Consider the following 20,576-nt stretch of genomic DNA (forward strand, 5'->3'; position numbering starts at 1 on the left):
GGCATACATAGACACACACACACACACACACACACACAGTCCTCCTTTCATGCATGTGTGTCAGTGAGTGCGACTGCGCGTGTGTGTCAGTGTGTGTGTGTGTGTGTGTGTCAGTGTGTGCATGTGACCAGATGACATCCAGCAGATGATAGAAGAACACTCGTCCATAAGAGACTTGAGACTTGACTTAGAGTAAAAAAAGACTTGTGAGCGTCTCTGACACACACACACCTTAATGTGGGCGTGTCTCTGACACACACACACACACACCTTAATGTGGGCGTGTCTCTGACACACACACACACCTTAATGTGGGCGTGTCTCTGACACACACACACCTTAATGTGGGCGTGTCTCTGACACACACACACCTTAATGTGGGCGTGTCTCTGACACACACACACACCTTAATGTGGGCGTGTCTCTGACACACACACACACACCTTAATGTGGGCGTGTCTCTGACACACACACACACCTTAATGTGGGCGTGTCTCTGACACACACACCTTAATGTGGGCGTGTGTGTTTCACTTACTGTAAATACACTTTAACCAACATTCACTGTCAGCAGAAGATTTTATATTCAGGGACACTGTGTGTGTGTGTGTGTGTGTGTGTGTGTGTGTGTGTGTGTGTGTGGATGTGTGGGTGTGTGTGGGTGTGGGTGTGTGTGTTGGATGTTTAAGGCTGAAATATTTACTATTAAATTGTATTTGATCATTGTTTATGAAAACTGAAAAGGTGTCTGTACTTTACTGAGTATTTATTTTTCTGACAGCTTTGTACTTTTCCTCCCTACATTTAAACACAAATATCTACTTTCTACTCGTTATATTTTCAAAGCAGGCTCGTGACTTCAGTTTTAAAGCACAACAGACAAAAACATGTAAAGGTTTGTTTGTCTCACTCACTTTGTCTCGCGCTCTCCCAGCTTTCCCGCTAGTGACAGAAACATCCGCGTGCGTTCCTCTTCTGTATCAAGCCAAAGAGGGTGGAAGGAAAGAGTGTGTGCTGCAAACCTATTATGCATTTCTGGAAACAGCCACTAGAGGCACTGCAGTGCGGTAGCACCAAAGCAGCGCCGCCGCCATCTTGGCCCTTAAAACAACAACAGTAGTAGAAGCAGCAACACAATATATTTTGACCGGAAAGGAGAATGTACAGTTGAAAAATAAGCTCTGTACAGCACTTTGTATGCGGGATGTTTTACTGGATGCTGTTTTGACCATAGACAGACAGGTTTCACTAGTCTCCTTAGGGGCCAAAATGGCGGAGGTGTAGCTCTGCCGTCGTTGTTCAAGCTAACCAACGTGAACAACACCACTTCCTGTTATGACTTTCAAAATAAAACACCCTTGACTTTTAATTGAATTATATTATGTGAGAAAGTGGAAAATAATGTATTTAAGGTGACAGGCTAAACCTGCAACATGTCACATCACATCAATGATGCAATGTAATGAGAGAGTAGATGTTATTTTAAGGAATTAAATGATCGCCTATTGAACTTGTTTGTGGACAAACCATATCAGACACAAATTTTATTAATCAAAGTAAAGCCTTTTTTTTTTAAATATAGGCCTACATCTTAAAATGTGTTTGGAGGAGATATTTTAAGTTTAATAGTCTTCGAATTACATTAATATGATGTGAGGTTCAGGTAGCTTTGCAGAAATACTTTTATACTTTTAGTAGCCTACATTTCAGAGGCTGTACCATTTTTTTTACTTAAACAAGTTAATTCAGTAGTTATACTTTGACCAGAGTCTCTTTTTTTTTACACAAGTAACTGTACTTCTACTTAAGTAGCCTAAAGAATGTGTGTACTTTGCCATGGCTGTTTGTATTCTTTCTGTAATATTTCTGCTGTTTCTCTTCACTGCATGGGCCTTAATGGAGCCAGCAAAACGTCTTTACTATGGCGGAATAGTTGTTAATATATTGATTTTGTTCCCGACACTTTGTAACTTTGTTAAGAAAAGTGAACCACAAATGTACATTGTTTTCCTCCACAGTGCTGACATGCTGGTTTCACAAATTGATTGTGTTGATGAAGTGACTATATGCATAGAAAGATTGAACCAGAGTCTTTTACCAGCATGTGATGTGAAGCCAAAGTGAATGTTTGTAAAGAACAATAAAGTTTTTCATTTCAAGAATCAATAAAGTATTTCTTCTATATTAATTCCAGGAAGTGTATCAAAGCTGCTGGAGAAAATGTGAAAATGACATTCTAACTGAGACAGGTGTGTACTGTGTAGTGGTAAATACAGAGGTGGGTAAACTATCCAAGGTCAGTAGTTTATCCACCTTGTTTCCCCTCATTGAGTTATACAGTTGATCTAATAGGTGAGTAAAGTCTCCCTCATTTCAAAGAGGTGGGTAAACTGTGTTTACTTGTGTTTACCCTCCATATGCCCCTGGGCCCGTATTGACAAAGCATTTTATCTTACCACTAGGGGGACTCCTAAATATATCAATAAAAGTTCATATATAGCTAAGAGATTCCTCTAACATATTCACAAAGCTGCTGAGAGCAACTTGGACTAAGAAACGAGGGGAACTCTTAAACTAAGAGAAAGGGCGGGGTTGACCCTGTTGCTATGATGATGTCATGCTTCATGAAACCGTGATTGGTGGTCTTGGGCTGTCATGGATCTCTGTCAGTGAAGTCATAATATAAATACTGTAGGAAGCAATAAGGTTATTAAAGTTAACTTAAACTAAAACCTCAAACTAGGTCTGAAAAAAACACATTTTAGATAACCAAAATCAAAACAAAAACTAGACTTTAGAAAAAACGAACTGAAATGATATTGTGTACTTATGAAACAAACTAAAATTAAAATATACAGACAGTTTTTGTTTTAGTCTTGAAAACAAAAATAACTGTAAGAACAGAATAAAAATAACAAATGATGAAAAATACAAAACTATAAGGATCCAGATAGGAGGTATCATGTTGCCATATTCAAATAAAGATTTTAAAATAAAAATATAGGCTGCGTGTCACTGATTTATTGAGCATGAAACAAAGAATAAGGAGTTTGGATAACTTCAAAAACCAAAGAAGAAGAGCGGGGGGAAATATGCCTGCAGATAAATGTGTCTTCCTCACCTGTCCAGAACCACCAATGTGTGAGAAGAGCTGCTATTCTTACACATTACAAGAACTCAGTCCCATTATACACTACATGGTTTTGTTGATTGATTCAAGTGTCATGATGCACTCCAGGTGCACCAACCCCCATGGGTTTACAAGACACATCAAATACAACAATAAAACATCACAACAGTGCTACATTTAAAATAACACAAGTCGCAAGTCAGCAATAGATAAGACAGCAATAATGAACAATACATCAGTTTCTAAACCAAAGCTTCCGTCTTTGCTCCCATGACAAATACAATTTGCTGTGAGGAATTAAGGTTCCTTTTTTTAAACACAGCTCAAGTTTCTCATAGTCGTCCAACTAAAAAAAAGTCAAAATAAATAGAGGACATTTGACTAAAGAGTACATTTGGGGGGATTCTCTATTCTAGGCTGAGCAGATGCCCTCCTCTCTCACCACAAGAAGAGGGGCATCTTACCACGAGTCCGTCCCTTGCCTCATCATAAGCAGTACAATAGAACAAGAAATTAACCACATGTTCAGTTTCATGTAATTCACATAGTAAACAGTCTATCTTCTTCAGGGGTAGGATGAAACCTATACCAGTTTCTAGTGCTAAGGGTTCCCGATGATCATAACTGAGCACACTGGCGCCGGAACAAGGGGGACATGGGGACATTTTGTCCCCCTTAAAATTTGGTCCCCCTAAATTTTTTTTTTTTTTTTTTTTTTTTTATCTGAGGGGGCAACTGCCCCTGACGCTTAGAGCCCACTTTACACTGTTTACACAGCCTGTGATGCTTGTTTAAACCGTGATCGTTGTGGGATTATTACACCTGAGACAGACAGACCCAGGGATCAAGTTACAGAGAGCCCACTTTACACTGTTTACACAGCCTGTGACACTTGTTAAAGCCGTGATCATTGTGGGATTATTACACCTGAGAGACAGACAGACCTGGACTCTGTACTGCACTCACTGTCATTGGCTGCTGCTATAATCCGGTTATAATATACGGTTATTGTTATTTTATTTTTGTGTTGAGATGACAAGTTTTGCACTGTGTTTCGAAGTGATAATAATAATAATAATAATAATAAGTTCAGTGTTTCTGCCTGTGTTGCTGTCTGTTGTAGTGTAATTATAAAATGACCTAAAGGGAGAGCAGGTCACCAAGTGAGTGAGAAAAGGAAAAATACTGAATAATTACATCACTACAGTATAATCCTAATGTTAATTTAAAATGAGATATTCATCTAAATATGGCTAAAAATCATCCAAACGTCCATAAAAACGTCAATAAAAAAAAAAAAAAAAAAAAAAAAAAAAATTGTGTCCCCCTTATTGCAAACTCATTCCGGCGCCACTGAGCACACAGAGATCTTTTTCCTCTGTTCAAATCAAACTTCGCATAGGGTTCAACACAGTAACTGTCTTTTATGAGACGATAGGTTCTTAGTTTTGATTGATACCATAAGTCGACAGACCATTTAACCGTATATGAAATAAACATATTACAGTCTCCCGGATGTCACAAAATACCCTTAAAAAAAAGATTAATGTATAGTATTTGTGTTTTGTCTTACAAAGGCAGGCATCAGTTTGAGTCTCCCCAGATGTGTGGAAGTTCTCTCTGCTGTGTGTCGCAGGTTATTGCTCACTGCACTGTGCTGCTTGTTGTGGCCACCAGGAGACGCTGAGGACTCTGCTTGACCTGGGAGCCGACACACAAAGACCTTCAGAGGGGAGCGGGCTGCAGACCTGACCACCAGATACTCACACACAGACTGTGCTGACTGACTTATCCTGGCAGGTGAGCGCGTCTGTTCTCTTTGCAGCAGAGGTGATCTTGGTATCATTTTTAATCAGCTTGTGTGTGTATGTTTGTATGTATGGCCACAGAAGCTAAACAGGACTTGATGTCATATATGGCCCATGTTGGAGACACCATCTCTGACCCAGAGAAGATCCAGGGGAAACTCACCAAGGAAGACAAGGTGACAGATTGTCAAAAGTTAATAATATTACTCGGTTTTCTTTTTACTATGTACGTGTCACACCATCAATGGCTTGTTGGCACGGTTTTTTAACCAATGGATACCAAACTATCCTCAAGGTTTGAGGCTCAAACTATTCCATAATAAGCATGCAGGGCTTCAGATTGATTTCAATGACAAATGATAATAACCGTCCCCCCCCCCCTTTGTATTTATCATTGTGTTGCTCCCTCCCACTATGGTTGTGACAAGTGGTGATGAAAAACAACAACACACTAAAATTATATCAACTGTTATACAGTCTTTCAATTCATTTTCTGCCAATCTAGAACATCTGTAGCCATGCTGCTCCACCAAGTCAGCCTGGATCATCTGTAGCCATGCTGCTCCACCAAGTCAGCCTGGATCATCTGTAGCCATGCTGCTCCACCAAGTCAGCCTGGATCATCTGTAGCAATGCTGCTCCGCCTGGATCCAGAATGTGAAAAAGCAGACAGTCTCAGACTTTAGAGCTTATTATTATTATTATTAATTAGGACACATACACACACACACACACACACACACACAAGTTGTTCTTTTTTAACTTTTTATGTGTGACATTTCATACGTATAGACAAAACCATCAGCAACATATAATAAAAGGAGGAAAATAACTGCAAATAAAGAAAAACAACAACACACCAATTGTTTTGACTATGCACATCCCTTTGCTTAGTTACACTGCCCTCTGGTGGCGGAACATGAGGCATGACATGCTGGTCATGACTGTGTTAGGCTACCAGCTGTCATGCATAAGAACAGCGACAGTGTGAGTGAGAGCGAGCTGGGAGTACCCTGCCTTCTCCTGATAGATACACAGACCGCACAAAGAGGCAGGCTGATACAGAGATGTTTTGGACCATGGAATAGTGAAAATATCATCTCGTGAGACCACAAAGGGTTTGGAGTAGACATATGTTACAGTACATGTTGTTTGTCATTTAATGATTACTGTAAATAAACAGAATTTAATTTCGGCAAATAGGGGGAATCAGGTGATCTGACAGGTGTATTTTTACATTAACATATTGTCAAACTTTTTTTTTTCTCTTTTCTTTTTTTTTTTAATTTAGGACTTGGGTTGATCTGTAATGTGCTTTGTAAACTTTTGGAAGTGTTATAAGCCTAGACTACATTTAGCCTAAGTTATCATTATTATTACTGTAAGCAGCATTAGTTTGAATAGCAGTAGGCCCAGTGAAGTGATCAGCAGTCAATAGCACTGAACAGGGATGAAACCTGCACTCCAACCCAGAAGGGAAACATATCATCAAAGACAAATAGACCCTTATAGGTCCAAGTGACACCTTGTTTCCCCTCATTGATTGATCCAGTTGATGAGAAAAGAGAGCAGTAAACTCTCAGCCTCATCAAAGCTAAAGAAAAACAGCTTCAGCTCATTTGCACATTCCTGATTGTAGCCGGTGTAAATGTCAACTCACCTGACATTTATTCTCATACCCGCCCTTTTTGGTAGACGGGTAAAGTGATGACTTGATTCTGAGAGAAAGGAAAGAAGCTTCGATACTGTGCTCACATCTATTTACTGTATATCATATATACCGTATTTCCTCTATTAGTGGCCTCTACTCAATTACTGGCCTCTGCTCTAATATAGGACGGGGGCACGGCCCGCACGGACAAATACAGGCCCCTCCCTCAATACAGGCCGGGTCAAAAAAAAAAAAAAACGAAGGAGCAAAAACTACAGTGAATACGGTACTGTAAAACACAACGCATCTACCGTGTGACGTAACCGGACGTAATGCAGAGACCAAACGAACCAGACGAAAGTTTGACGTTAAGTTTAAAGAGAGCGCTGTGCAATATGCAGCGGAACATTTGGTACAGTGTGATGTGGAATCAGCCCTTCAAGCAGAGCCTGCACGATGCCTACGACGAGTTGATAGCTGGGGACGCACTCCGACGCAGATAAGCAGTAGGCTACACAGCTGGAGGTGGAAACCTAAAAGCGCCTGCTCGACGCCTGCTTGTGGACTGGGTGATCGCCGCCTGGGACAAGCTGGACAAGGATCTGATCAAAAAGTCCTTCCAAGTTTGTGGACAGTCTGTGAAAACTGACGGGAGTCAGTCAAGACAATCTCATCCACTGATCCCCCCGCTGCCCCCCGCCTCCTCCTATACACACAGAGCCTGCTGATCTCTCCGTGTGCCTGTCTGTGCCCCGCCTGCCTCCTCCTATACACACAGGAGGAGGACGGGAGGCTCTCGCCCAGCTGCGTTAAAGTGGGACCAGGAGAACAGACAGGCAGCCGATGAGGAAGATGAAGAGGAACTGGTCAACAATGAACTTGTTCTGGATGATGTTGATGATGATGACGCGGAGGATACCAACATACTAGATGAGGAGGAGGAGGATACTGAGTGAGTGAGTGACCACCAATATTTATTTGCGTTGTTTGGTTTTATGCAATATTTTGCAATAAAAGTCATGAAAATAAAGGAGTATGTCCATGAGAGTTTAATATTAAGAAATAAAGGCCTGACTCGATTACTGGCCTCTGCTCTAATATAGGACGGGGGCTCTCTGCGGCTCAGTAAATACAGGCCCCAGTTACTCTTCGGGGGGTGTAGAGAGCACCCGTGCAGGTGACCTGACGGAGCCAGATTTTTTTAATTAGGTGATTGCCCTAATTACCGATGCCATAAGTGATGTCATAAATTACTGACAATGTCATAAGCGATGTCATCAGTGATGTCACTTGAGCAATTAAGGCAACTGATGTCATAGTGACATCACTGATGATGACATCTGATGATGACATCAGTGATGATGTCATCAGTGATGTCATACATAGGCATTGTGAGATCATTGTGACATCACTGATGATGTCATCATTGACACACACACGAGAGAGACTGAGGGAGAGGGGGAGAGAGACTGAGGGAGATGGAGAGAGGAGAGGGGGAGAGAGAGCGGGCGAGAGGGAGGCTTTGCGCGCGCGCCAATAGCGCAGGCGAGGCCACGCAGCAGCTGAGCTGCGGGCGTGGCGACACAGCGGCCGAGCTGTGTATGCGAGCTGCAGGGTGGGCGAGCTTAGGAATCGAGCACGCGTATAGCGCGCGAGATACCTAGTAAATATAAACTAGGAATCAAACTAGGGTTTGAAAATGTTTATAATAATATAGTGTTTACTAACCTGTATGTTTTTTTTTATCATTAGTGAAACCAACAACACAGGAAATAGTTTGAAGTATTTTTGGCTTCTTGTACAGTCTTTTGCTATGGCAGGTGTCCCCCTAAATGTGTGTGTGGCCTATGAGCCTACAACAAAATGACTTATTGCCATCTGATGTATAGTGGTGTCAGGATTCACTGTCATCTAAGACAAATAATCAACATATGTACATTGTTTTTTGTCGATTATAGCCATTATTGATTTGTTTAATAAAACAACAGAAAAAAACACATCAGACTTGTCAAGCACATTTGAAGATGGATTTGTTCTTTTAATTGAGTTCTCCACTGACAAACTGTCTGTTGGTGAAACAAGTCCTGTAACTATTCATGTATCTTGTCTCTTTTCCTTTCTATTTCTTGGCAACATAATGTTATCATCAAAAAGGGTTTTAGTTTCAGTTAAAGCAGATTCTGATTTATATAGTTTAAATTCTGTAATTTGTTTCATGGTAATTGGTAACATTTCTGGTGATGAACTTGCAATCTCATGTATGTTTCTCACATGAAAATAATATCCTGAAATAAAAGCCAATGGAAAGAGCTTGTTTGGTTACATGACTGTTATTTTCATGGGCTACTTAAATCATATTGAGACTGTTAAAGGCACTATGTGTGATTTTTTTGTCCACTAGATGTCGCCATTTCAAACCAAAACAAAAGTTGTTTACCAAAACAATCTCGATCCCACCCACCAGCGCAGAGCACTTCCTGGTTCCCCCGCCTCCCTCCCTCCCAAGCAACGGAGATATAAACAACTATTTTGTGCATAGCCTACCTACTGCAGACGTAAGTACATAAAACAAGCACGAATGAATATCGGCTATGTATTTGGCTTGAGTAATGACAAATTTCACATGATAGTCATAAACCTTTAGGATATTGACAATAGTCCGCTTGGTAAGACTGTTATTTGTATCATCTGCTAACCGATCAAAATCCATGTAACGGTTACATGGATTTTGAAAAGGTTAGGTTACATTGTAACCTAACCTTTTGCATAGCCTGCCCTATTGCTAAGTACGGTTAGGCAAAACGTTGTCTAAAACTAGTTCGACATAGCTAAATTAGGATGATTTCAATTCAATGTTGGGGACATCGCTAGCTAACCACAGCTGTCTGTCAACAGTGAGTAGCTTAGCCTGTGTTTTTTTTTCGTCTGCTAATACCAAGACATGGCCAAAATGTATTCATAGTGCAACGCTAGTATTTTCTCATTGTTAGAGTTGTTCAAACTAATTTCAAACGCTTGAATCACTGCTGTTTTTTATAGGCAGGCAAACCAAGGTGTATGCCTGAAGCCCAGGCTAGCACCAGCAGTGGGACAAAGAGGAGGCAGGGTCGCAGAGAGGAAGGTCGGCTGTAGGACGATAGCAGATCTTGTCGACATCCTGAAGAACCGCATAGCTGATGGAACTGGTCACGTCATTCTGGTGTAGCCCATATTTTAGTTTTGCAAATAAAGTATTTTTTCTGATAAACGAAGTTGTGAAATCAATGTACTGAGAAACATCACATACACTGTCTATTATATAAAGTAGGCTATATATACACAGAAACACAAATACTGGTAGGCTACTGTAGCTAGACACACTCAGCTTTAGGCAAATCTAATGTTACAATGGAGAATAGTGGCCAAGAGACATGGATGAAGTCATATCAACTTTATTGGTGTACAGAAGATTGCAGACAGCAAACATCAAAACATCAAAGATGATGGAACATGTATTATACAGGTTTGCTATAAAAGCACAATTTCTCCATCTCAAATATCATAATCGTCGGTCCACTTGTTTTCTATCTTGACTATTGTCAGCTCTTCTGGATGACTGGCACCTTGAAAATCAGACAAATGGAAATGTGTTTAGTATTCATTTGAATCATCTATTTTGTAGCTGCTAGATATCAAGGCAGGGTTCCTCCACATTGTCATGAATTAGATACTTTTACCAAACCTTGATTGGTTTGGATGGTGTTACAGCTATTTTCTAATGTAACGTTGCTTAGGTAAACATGAAACAGAATAGAACAAACTGCTAACATTAGCGAAGCTAGCTTTTCTCCATGGCGTTTCTAAGTGTTTACACATTACTATACCGTTCTGCGTCATAGTGACAGCAACTGGACGTAATTATAACAGAAAATGCATGCGAAATTTGTAATGGGAAGTAACGTTATGTCATGCATGTCAACTTGTCACCAGAATGTCTGTGTATAAGTTATACACGAACGACAAGCTAATCAAATCATGCAACAGGCCACACTAGCAGTGTAAAGTGATTTGAATAGCCGTGAAAAGCAACAGTTAGCCAAGTGATTACAAAATTCCCAGAACAAATTCACAATATCGATAACAACTTGTACATTTCGCTATCATGCGTAACGTTACTGAAATGGGACATGCAAACGCGATAACGTTACTTACCACTGTGTACAGGAGAACACGCCAGCTCCGAGTCACTTTGCAGGCCAGATATAGCTGCTCGTAGGGCTCTCCATCTAGTGAAAGCCAGACCGGCAAGGTTGACTCTGGTCTGAGATATTTCTTTTCGGCGGCGATTTGGCTAAAGTATGAAACCGCATATATAAGGTGGATCAGGGAATGTAAAAGTCAGGAATGCCCACATCAGGGTTCCGCCATCTTGGTCTACAAAATTCTGTTTTGGGCTGTGGGCTGGGAGGGGCTCACTAGGTCGGCTTCTCGGGGGAGGGGTTTCTATGTAAACAGATTCGGACAGAGGGCCATCACAACACAGGGAGGGGGCGTGGCTTAGTTGTAAACACAGAAATAAATCACTATACCTCCTCTATATATACAAGGTATTAGTTTGGGGATATTTAATAGTGCAGAATCTTACACACAGTGCCTTTAAGAAGGAAATAAGGTCAGATAAACATGGCCTACCAGTAGCATACAATAAAACACATGACTGAACTATGGACTAACTATGGACTAACTACTCAGTCTGACTCACCTGGTCAAACCTAGTTTGACTCACATATGAGTCAGACTGGGGTTTATGAGTCACAGCAAGTGTAAACACAATCAGAACTTCCAATTGTGTTTATACTTCCTGTCTCTAAGGTGAATATTCTCCAAAAACGCTGCACATTTTTTCACAAGTTTTGTTTGAATATCTTCATATCCTATGAAATATATATTTTGGGAACAAAACACTGTATTTTCATTTACCATACTGGACAGCAACACAGCCAAAAACGTCAACATAGGCTACTGTTGATCAGCGAGGCTTTTATTGTGAAAGTGCACACCGGAAGTGCTCTGTGTAATTGCGTGTGTTTTGACGCGGTGTGTGGGGGCTGAGCTCACGGCAGCAGCAGCAGCAGCAGCAGCAGCAGCAGGAACGCCCTGCCTGTATCCGAGTATCCTCTCCTCTCTTCGCATCCATCCAGCAGCTCCTCCGCTTCGGAGCGGTCCGGTACTGTACCACACCACCACACCGAGCAGGGCAGCTCTGACCCGGGCACCAAGACCAACCCAACCCCGCTGGGAGAGGAAAAACAACATGGCCTTTTAACACTCCGAGAGAGAAGAGTGCAAACACAACAACAACAAGAGGAGAAGAAACATGGAGCCTTTGCGTTGCATCGTGCTCTTCGTGCTGCTCGCCTCCCAGTGCCCTGCAGCCTCCGCGGACAGGAGGTTCGGTGAGTGTCCCTCAGATGATGCTTCAGCTTCGGTTTGGATTCTTTGATTGATGCGCAGAGAAACCTCACAGAGCCATTTTGCAGCCTGCAAGACGCGCACACCTAAGCTAGTAGCTACTATTCCTGTCAGCTTCTGATCTGTGTCAATATGTTCTTAGTGGAGGAGGATGGCAGCCAGGCTCAAAGCTCATCTATGCTCAGGTTACTGCAGCTCTATGTAAACCAGCACTGTGCATCTGTAAGGCATTTCAGAAGAATAGCAAACCCACAAGTCTCTACATAGTAATATAGTAATATCATAGGAATATTATAGGAAGGTGCTGTCACATCACTACACTAGTGCAGACTCACTGACACAAGATGCATTATTCTGTTAGGAAGGCCTACATTTAATTAGTCAGAATATTTTGATTTGCAGACATCTGTAATATAACGTTTTGATTGACAGATATCTAGGGACATGGCCTAATGTAATATAGCCTACAATGATGTAATAGGAGCATACAAAAACAATAGAATAAATAATGCAATAAACGAGGAAAAACATGTGAATAAATAATTATACAAAATAAATAAAACAAAATCCAAATGAAAAAAGAGGTTTGAGATGTGTTTACACTGTAAACATTAAACAAGGAGGCAGCATCCATCAGTGACAGCATCAGTGCAGGATGAGTGGAAAACGACCTCACATCCTCTCCAATTCCCCTTGTATTGTCATCCTAACACAGGCCAGTATTGATGGTAAATGTGCATTCATTTCTCTCATGCACAGAAGCTATAAATAGCTGATATAGATAATACTGTATTGTATATTGACTTGTGATTACATAAGAGCTAACAGAGAGAGTCAACAGTATGGCAGCACAAGACAGACTGGCAGGAGGATGAACATCTAGTAGCTTCACTGACATGCTCAATATTATAATCATATCAATATTCAGTATTACAGCAGCTGTGATACTGAATATTGATGCATCATCATTCAAAAACAATATCACTAACAATATCTGTTGATATGTCTAAAGTGTCTGTGACACTCAGTAGTAAACTTATAGCTACTTTATGGTATTTGATGGTATATTCTAATATCTTATAGTATAATTATATTCCTATAATATTCCTGTAGTATTTAAACTGTAATGTTCCCAATGATAATGTCATTATGGCACTTTAGCAGCTTTATCATATGTTTAAATGGTGTTTTACATCCTATAATAATCTTATAACAGTGGAAAATCATTATGTTGTACAGTATTATAACTACAGCGTCTTACAGTGAGTCTGAGCTTCTCAATAGAGTTTATAAGTGGCCCTATTTTATGTTTTTATTGTATTTTCATCACTATGTGTTATTCCTATAGGACTTATAGTTTTGCTGTAATATCTGTATAACCAGAGAGATTACTATTGAGAGAGTGAACTGAGGCGACAGTATAGGGAGCACCATATAGTATCATTTACATTTAAAATCAATATTCATGTTTGCCTCAATTGTAGTGGAGGGTGAGGCCACTAAACTCAGATGTGCTTCATGCTCGAGAGAGAGAGAGAGAGAGAGAGAGAGAGAGAGAGAGAGAGAGAGAGAGAGAGAGAGAGAGAGAGAGAGAGAGATGGACGATGTGGCAAAATAAAAAATAAAAAAATTCAGCCACAATCTCATCACTTTTTTTCCCCATCTTGGTTAAAGATTATGAACCAAAAATCATCTCTGTATTTTTAGGCAGATTTTTAGATTGTCTTGGTCTTTTATACAAAGTGGGCTAAATGTTCAGTTGTAAGTCAAAGCCACATGAGATGTCACAAGCACTTTTATTAAAACAAGACTGGTCAAAATAAAATGCAAACACAGGGTTTCCTTCCCTGATTTTCACAAAATATGAGATTTGTGATGAATAATCATCAGTAATGTGGATCTAATGACTAAGGGCCTGGGCATCTTTTCATCAGCCCCAATGTCTTTTTTCAGTTGTTTCCAATGAGGAGAGAGCGTATGCGGGCGCACACGAACGTCTAGAGAAAGTGCGCTGTGCCCAGCATCTATTTTCACAGCGCTCTGGTGTTTTTGTGCACCGGCTCCCAGCGCTTCCAGCTGAAAATATTGTAACTTTTCAGAAAGACGCTGGTGTCGGGTGCTCCTTTTCTGGCAACTAATCATATGGAGAAACTGTCGCAGAGACAGAAAGGCTCAATTGTGGGAGCAGATTGGCTAGACACTTAATATTTCTGGTGAGTGTTGAGCTAAATCACTGCATGTGTGTTCTTAGCTAATGTTAGCTGTGAGCTATCAAGCTAGCTAGTGGGTAAAGGCAAAGAATAGAAGAGCTAGAACAGTCTGGTAAGCTCAGAAAATGACATCACTCTACTGTGATGCAGCGTTTAGACAACACAGGAGACTAGAAGCAGCCGCTCGTAGTAGAAAGTCCCCATACTGGCGTATGGGAACGTTGCCAGGCGGAGTACCAGGGCTTTAGGGTTTGTGTGTGTGCTGCATTGAGTTATAATATGAATGGAGAGAGCGTCCCTATCTCCGCCCTGTATGTGTATTGAAGCCAAAATCCGGCCAGATCACTGAACCAGAGTCTGCGCAGTAGCTCCCTTGATTGAGAACCTGTGAGAGCTCCACGCCCCTCTGAACTTTCTTATGTAGAGCTGCTGTTTCTAGAATGCGCACAGTGCATTGTGTATTTATACACAGTCTAGCTCTGTAAATATAACACTTTAAGTTGTAATATTTTTTGTCTCGCCAAAAGTAACCAGGAAGAGTCCCACTATGAGTTCAGTTTATCAAAATGACGCCTGTACGAAAATCTGATTTTGGTTGTCGGAGATTTCTCCTCCGGGCTGCTGTGCTCTCAGCCCGGACCGGAAGTGGAGGCTCCTCTCGGCCTCACTGGGGAAATTATCCGATCCACTGCTGTGTTGATTAAGCTAGCCTAATGTTTCCGTGGCATTTTGATTAACTTTATGATTTAATTCCTTTTGGAGCAAAATGTTACGCTACGTTGTTTACTGGTATAGTGTGGGTAGGGCAGCCTGCTGTAACGTTCCATTTAATATAGCTCAGTGGTAACGTTAGCCTAGCTGCCTAGTCTCGTCTCTGTTAACTACCGTATATCCTTACAACAGCTAAGAAAGGAGCTTGTGAAGAACGAACAGCCCCACAGTCAAAGCATTTCTCTGAGATATCCATATAAAAATGTTTGTTGCTTTAATACCAAAAATAAAACCTCTGTTTATGTGACGCTAACGGCTAACCCGTTAGCGATTAGCTCATGGCTGGTGCTTGCGTACTAGGCCCCATCTTATAAAACACATTTCCTGGCAGTTGGACAACCTGGTAAGTTCTGAAAATATGTGTATATTATTGTGTTATTCCAGCTATCGTTATTGGTTGTTAAGTTATAGTAATATTAAGCCGATAAATAATGAAAAACAGCCGACTAGCGAAAGTGGCTAACGCTATTGCTAACGTAGCTGGAGTAACTACTAAAACACATATTTTCTGAACTTACTTCAGTCCCCAACCAACGTTAATTCCTCGCGTGCCTTTCTCAAAACAATGTTCTTTTTATTGCGGTCCATTGATATGTCTGGTAGCCAGCACAGCCACCCCGACCTCCAGGGAGCCACTACCCGTGCTAAGAGCCTCTGTCCCGGGCCCACACACCCAGCAGAGCGACCCAGACCTCCAGGCAGCGTTACATGATGAAAGCACAAAGCAGCACTGTGTCCTGTCTATGTCAAACTAACGCTAGTTCTATACTGTGAAGAGCCTGTCCAGCCAATGACGGCTTGAGACTGGCTGCCACAGCTGTCAATCATCCATTTTTATCCCTTTTTATATGTCAAATAACTACTTAAAAACAAACTGATCAGAAAAATTACCACTTGCACAGGCATTAGCATGATAATGACTATCTAAAATGATACAAACCACCTTTGGAAAAAAATTATCTGACGTATACTGTGATTATTTCGGTTTTGATTTTCCCATCCACTAACATGGGGAGGCGGGCCTTGTGACCTAATACTGGATTCAGCCGCCAGAGCGGCGATCTAACATGCAGCGGCTTCACTGAACCAGTCTGATGCCCACTCCATCTTATAATACGTCCATGGTGTGCTGGCAGCGCATCGCAGGCTTGGCTGAACGCCAGATGTGTAAACACTGCAACAAAATGTCCACCTCCACAACACTGAGACCTCACATCGCATTTGACTCAAAACAAGTGTGTGTGTGTGTGTGTGTGTGTGTGTGTGTGTGTGTGTGTGTGTGTGTGTGTGTGGATCTGTGATAATGTCATTTATTTACAATAGTTTGACCCGTTTGAAGAATCTTTTTGAAACATGTATCTTGAGCATCAAAGTATCGTCTTTATACATCTGAAAACGTGTTGGAGGGGATCTTCCAATCCTACTACTATAATTGGAGGCGTGTCTGTGTGTCTGTCTGTCCGGAGTTGCAACAAGACGCGTCGTTGCTCCGATTGTCTCCAGAATTTGCCAAAACACTTTTCAGGGCCCTTTTCAGTGATGTCACATAATGGTGTCACAGTGATGTCACAATGGCTCAGGTGACTCTGAAGTGCTCAATTTTCTATTTCGTCATATCAGTGATGAAGGCCACATTTTCTTCTTCTGTTTTTTATTTTTTTTTAATTTTTTTTAGATCCCCCCCCATTTTCTCCCCAATCGTACTTGGCCAATTTCCCCCCCCTGCTGCCCCGATCGCTGCTCCACCCTCTGTTAATCTGGGGAGAGCCGAGACTAGCATCATGCTTCCTCCGACCCATGCGTAGTTGCCAGCTGCTTCTTTTCACCTGACAGTGGGGAGCTTTACCGGCAGGACGTAGCATGTGGGAGGATCACGCTATTCCCACCAGTTCCCTTCCCCCCCGACCAGGCGCCCCCCGACCGACCAGAGGAGACGCTAGTGCAGCGACCAGAACACATACCTGTATGGACGCCCGACCAAGCCGGAGGACCGTCATGTTGGTAGGCAGGGAATCTACCGCCACACTACACGGACACCCTTTCTTCTGTGGTGTTTTATGGCAGTTGGCATCCTTTATTTTGCATTACCGCCTCCTTCTGGATTGATCCATCCACTGTTTCCCCAGCCACATTTTCTACATCTGCTAATAAGAATGAGAAGTGTCCGTGTGTGTGCACTGTGCATGAGTTAGTCCATGGGCCAAACCCCAAAATGTCACACATCGGTACCACTCAAGTGGGCAAATTCTAATCATGATTTTTGAACAGGTATATATCCATAGATGATATTTTAATATGATAGTCTTTGCAGAATGGCAGCTTTGTGACAGTTATCAGCTCATGAAGTTAGCCAGCCCCTACAATAAATTGGATTCTAGGCACTGATGCATATCCTATTCTAGGCTCATTTTCAGGACCTTTACTCATGTTCTATGAGAACATGTTTGACCACATTTTAAAGGGTAGCTTCTTAGCTTTCATTTAAGCTCAGTTGTGAGTCTGTCTGACAAATAAAGAGGTCACATGGGCTCTTCAAAGTGTCAGTGACATTCATTTTTCCACAGTTTCCGCCTAAACTATAGTCTTTATTTCAGCACTGTGGCATCTAGGAACATCACAGTCACAAGCACTGGAATACTCACAGGACTATAAGGATTCAGAAAAGATATAATGTACCCATACTATCCCATAATGAGGGGCGAATTTGGCCCTTAAGGTAGAAGAATGCCTTCTCGAGGGAAATGGGCCAGAGTCCAAAATTTAACATATCGGTACCATCCGGTTGGGCAAATTCTACTTGTGTTTTTTTTTTATTCCTATACATCCCTAGATTATGTTTTTATATGATAGACCTTGATGACTGGTAGCTTATTAGTGGTTATCCCCTCTTAAATTATGGACTTATGAGAATTATGGGAAATCATATTTCTTTCATTATATCCTCTCCCTGGGGTGTGTCTGGACTACTGACTGTTAATATCACATGTCTAGATATAGGCATACTATCCTATGATACTATACATACTGTAATGATCCACGCCTGGACCGTGATCAAGGAGGAAGGAGGCGAAGATCGACTTGCAATCTGTGCATTTATTTCAGAGGTCACTGTTACGGCTTTGACCTACAGCCACTCAATCAGGGAGCTAATTCCCACACTTATTCCCCTGTAAGCTTGTTCCTTCTAAAACATCAACACAACGTTTAGACAGACAGACAAAATGGCTTCCCCCTCTCGACCAATCCCCGGCGAGAGAACATCCACATGTGACCCAAGTGTCCCCTTCACGTGCCTCACGCCCGTCTCTGGTGCGTTCAAGTGCCGTAGGAACTAGCAACTATAACACTCCGTCATCAAGATAATCCCATGTTTACCCTAAAACCCACATCACTACAGTACCATACCATACTATACTAGATAGATATACCATACTTAATTGTCTACTAAATTGGCACATTTCTCAGTAAAAAAGAGAGTAAATTGGCATGCTTTTCAGTCAAAAATAGTTTTATCAGTGGCGATTTTAGCCTGACATTTCTGGAGGGGCAGTTTTATCTTGTCACGTCACCACGCACCATCACACACAAAACAGATCTAGCCAATCTATGGTAGGGAGGCATATGACTGCGATTTGAGTGCCAAGGAGCAGAAATATTCCAAAACTAAATACACTTCACATTTGTCCGGGTGCACTCGGCTCGTGCATATTTATGCAAAACACACAGCACACAGCAAAATCACAGCAAAATCACCATTGAGTAAATGTACAAACCTTGCATTCACTTTATCCCCAGGCTGAAGCATGACGAAATCTTCTGGTCTGTGTGGCCCTATAAACGCTTTATTTCCAATTTCTCTTCCAACGGCAACGTACTAAACCGTACAGACAACAAATAGTCTACTACGCGATTCATAGTAGGCTAAATGAAAACACACAGTATTTAGCTAGCTAGCGGCAATGTACTGGTCTGATTTAGCCTTGGTTTGTTTATTTTCTCCTCATATTTATAAGAAGACACAAGCTCAATAGAGGGACCCTGCACTGACACGATGCAGGGAAGAGCAGCTGGCACCTTCTTATTGGACAAAAAAACATGGCTTGATCATGAACATGAAACATGTATTGTAAAATGTCCAACAATTCCCAGCTATATGTGACTGAATTGTCTTGACTGCTTTTATTTCATACTACTAGTATGAACCAATGGAACTGTTAGCTTCATCAATGTTCCTGTCTGTCCCTATACAAAGAGACTGAATACAAATAACACTGTTATATTGTATAGAGTAGTGGTTCTCAAATGTGGGTCCCGGGACCCCCAGGGGTCCGTTGCACTTCGCCAGGGGGTCCGCGAAAAGTTTTCAGGAAAATAAAATACAAAAAAAAAATTATGCAAAAGCTTCATAGTTCAACGAAAATATTGTATGCTTTAAATCTAAAATTGTTCATGGATTACATTCTAATCTAACAAACCTATCAATTTAAAAATCAGGCACGTTACCATGGAAACAATTAAGCTTAGCCCAAAATCACAGATCAGAATGAGGGGGTCCCCGGTATATTTTCTATCTTGTAAGGGGTCCTTGGCTGAAAAACATTTGAGAACCTCTGGTATAGAGGTGTTACAATGGAATAAGGGAAGAAGCCTGTTCATGCTCAAATGTTCTGCCACGTGCCACCATTACCTTTGTTCTTGTGCTCGTCCTTTATTTGCAGACAATAGAAAAGCCACCTTGACACTCCCTTTCCTTTCCCTGTGACAGTGGTGCCACCTACAGGCCGTCTGGCAATGTGCAGGATGCAAAAGGCCAGACATGAATGCAGCCTAACTCTTCCGGCCTTGAGCGTAGTGGAGCACTTCTGCAGGGAGAGCCGCTGTCTGGACCAGTGGGTACCATCATCAACTTGCCTGAAGCAAGCAGCAGCAAAGCAAAGCACTGTTCTCTGCACAGGAGGTATGGTGTGAACCCTGATGGACACATGACCTCCCTGAGATGATGGGAAACAAAATCAACATCTAAATGAATGACTTTGGAGGAGGGGGAAAAGATCCCACTAGATAGATGGGATGTATTCAAACAGATTTGCACTTGGACAGGTCTGTTGGGAGTTGAGGCTGTCAGCCTTGGCAACCAAGATGAAATGTCAGGACACTTTTTATGTATCTTTTGAATGCTAAGGATTGTATGATGGTTTGTTTGGTAGAGCCTTTGTGACTCAAAACAAGTTGGGAGAGCTAGAAAAGTGAGCTGTTGAGCGGAGCCTCTCTAAAGAAACTATTGCTGAAACACTGGACCTTTGCCTAGACATCCAATGAGGATTTCTATATGTATCCAGTGTTTCCTATGCCAACTGGTTTTTACTACAAATGGTTAATTTGTATTTTCTTTTTACAATTGAAGGTATTTCTAATTATATCTAAGTGTATTCTGGTTTTATTTTGTACTTTTGCTATTTGCACAATCTAAGTACAAGACACAGATGTATTGTGCTCAATACATATATTTTTGGAGCCAGAACTAGATGTCTTTTCATTTTGCATTTGTGGAAATT

General features: G+C 41.5%; 1 protein-coding gene across 1 annotated transcript in view; it reads left to right on the plus strand.

Moving 5' to 3' along the window:
• LOC310792193 (NLR family CARD domain-containing protein 3-like) overlaps nt 1–19,841 on the plus strand; it is a gene marked incomplete at both ends in the record, with an annotated part of 60,636 nt that extends 40,795 nt beyond the window's left edge. Inside the window, 2 exons of the mRNA XM_083653922.1 lie at nt 11,770–12,024; nt 19,787–19,841. Coding sequence (XP_083510048.1) covers nt 11,770–12,024; nt 19,787–19,841 — 310 coding nt within the window. The remainder of the gene's footprint in view (nt 1–11,769; nt 12,025–19,786) is intronic.
• Nucleotides 19,842–20,576: the final 735 nt, after the last annotated feature.

Source organism: Poromitra crassiceps (assembly GCF_964638095.1).
Source record: "Poromitra crassiceps genome assembly, chromosome: 17".
In the NCBI taxonomy this organism is placed as follows: domain Eukaryota; kingdom Metazoa; phylum Chordata; class Actinopteri; order Beryciformes; family Melamphaidae; genus Poromitra; species Poromitra crassiceps.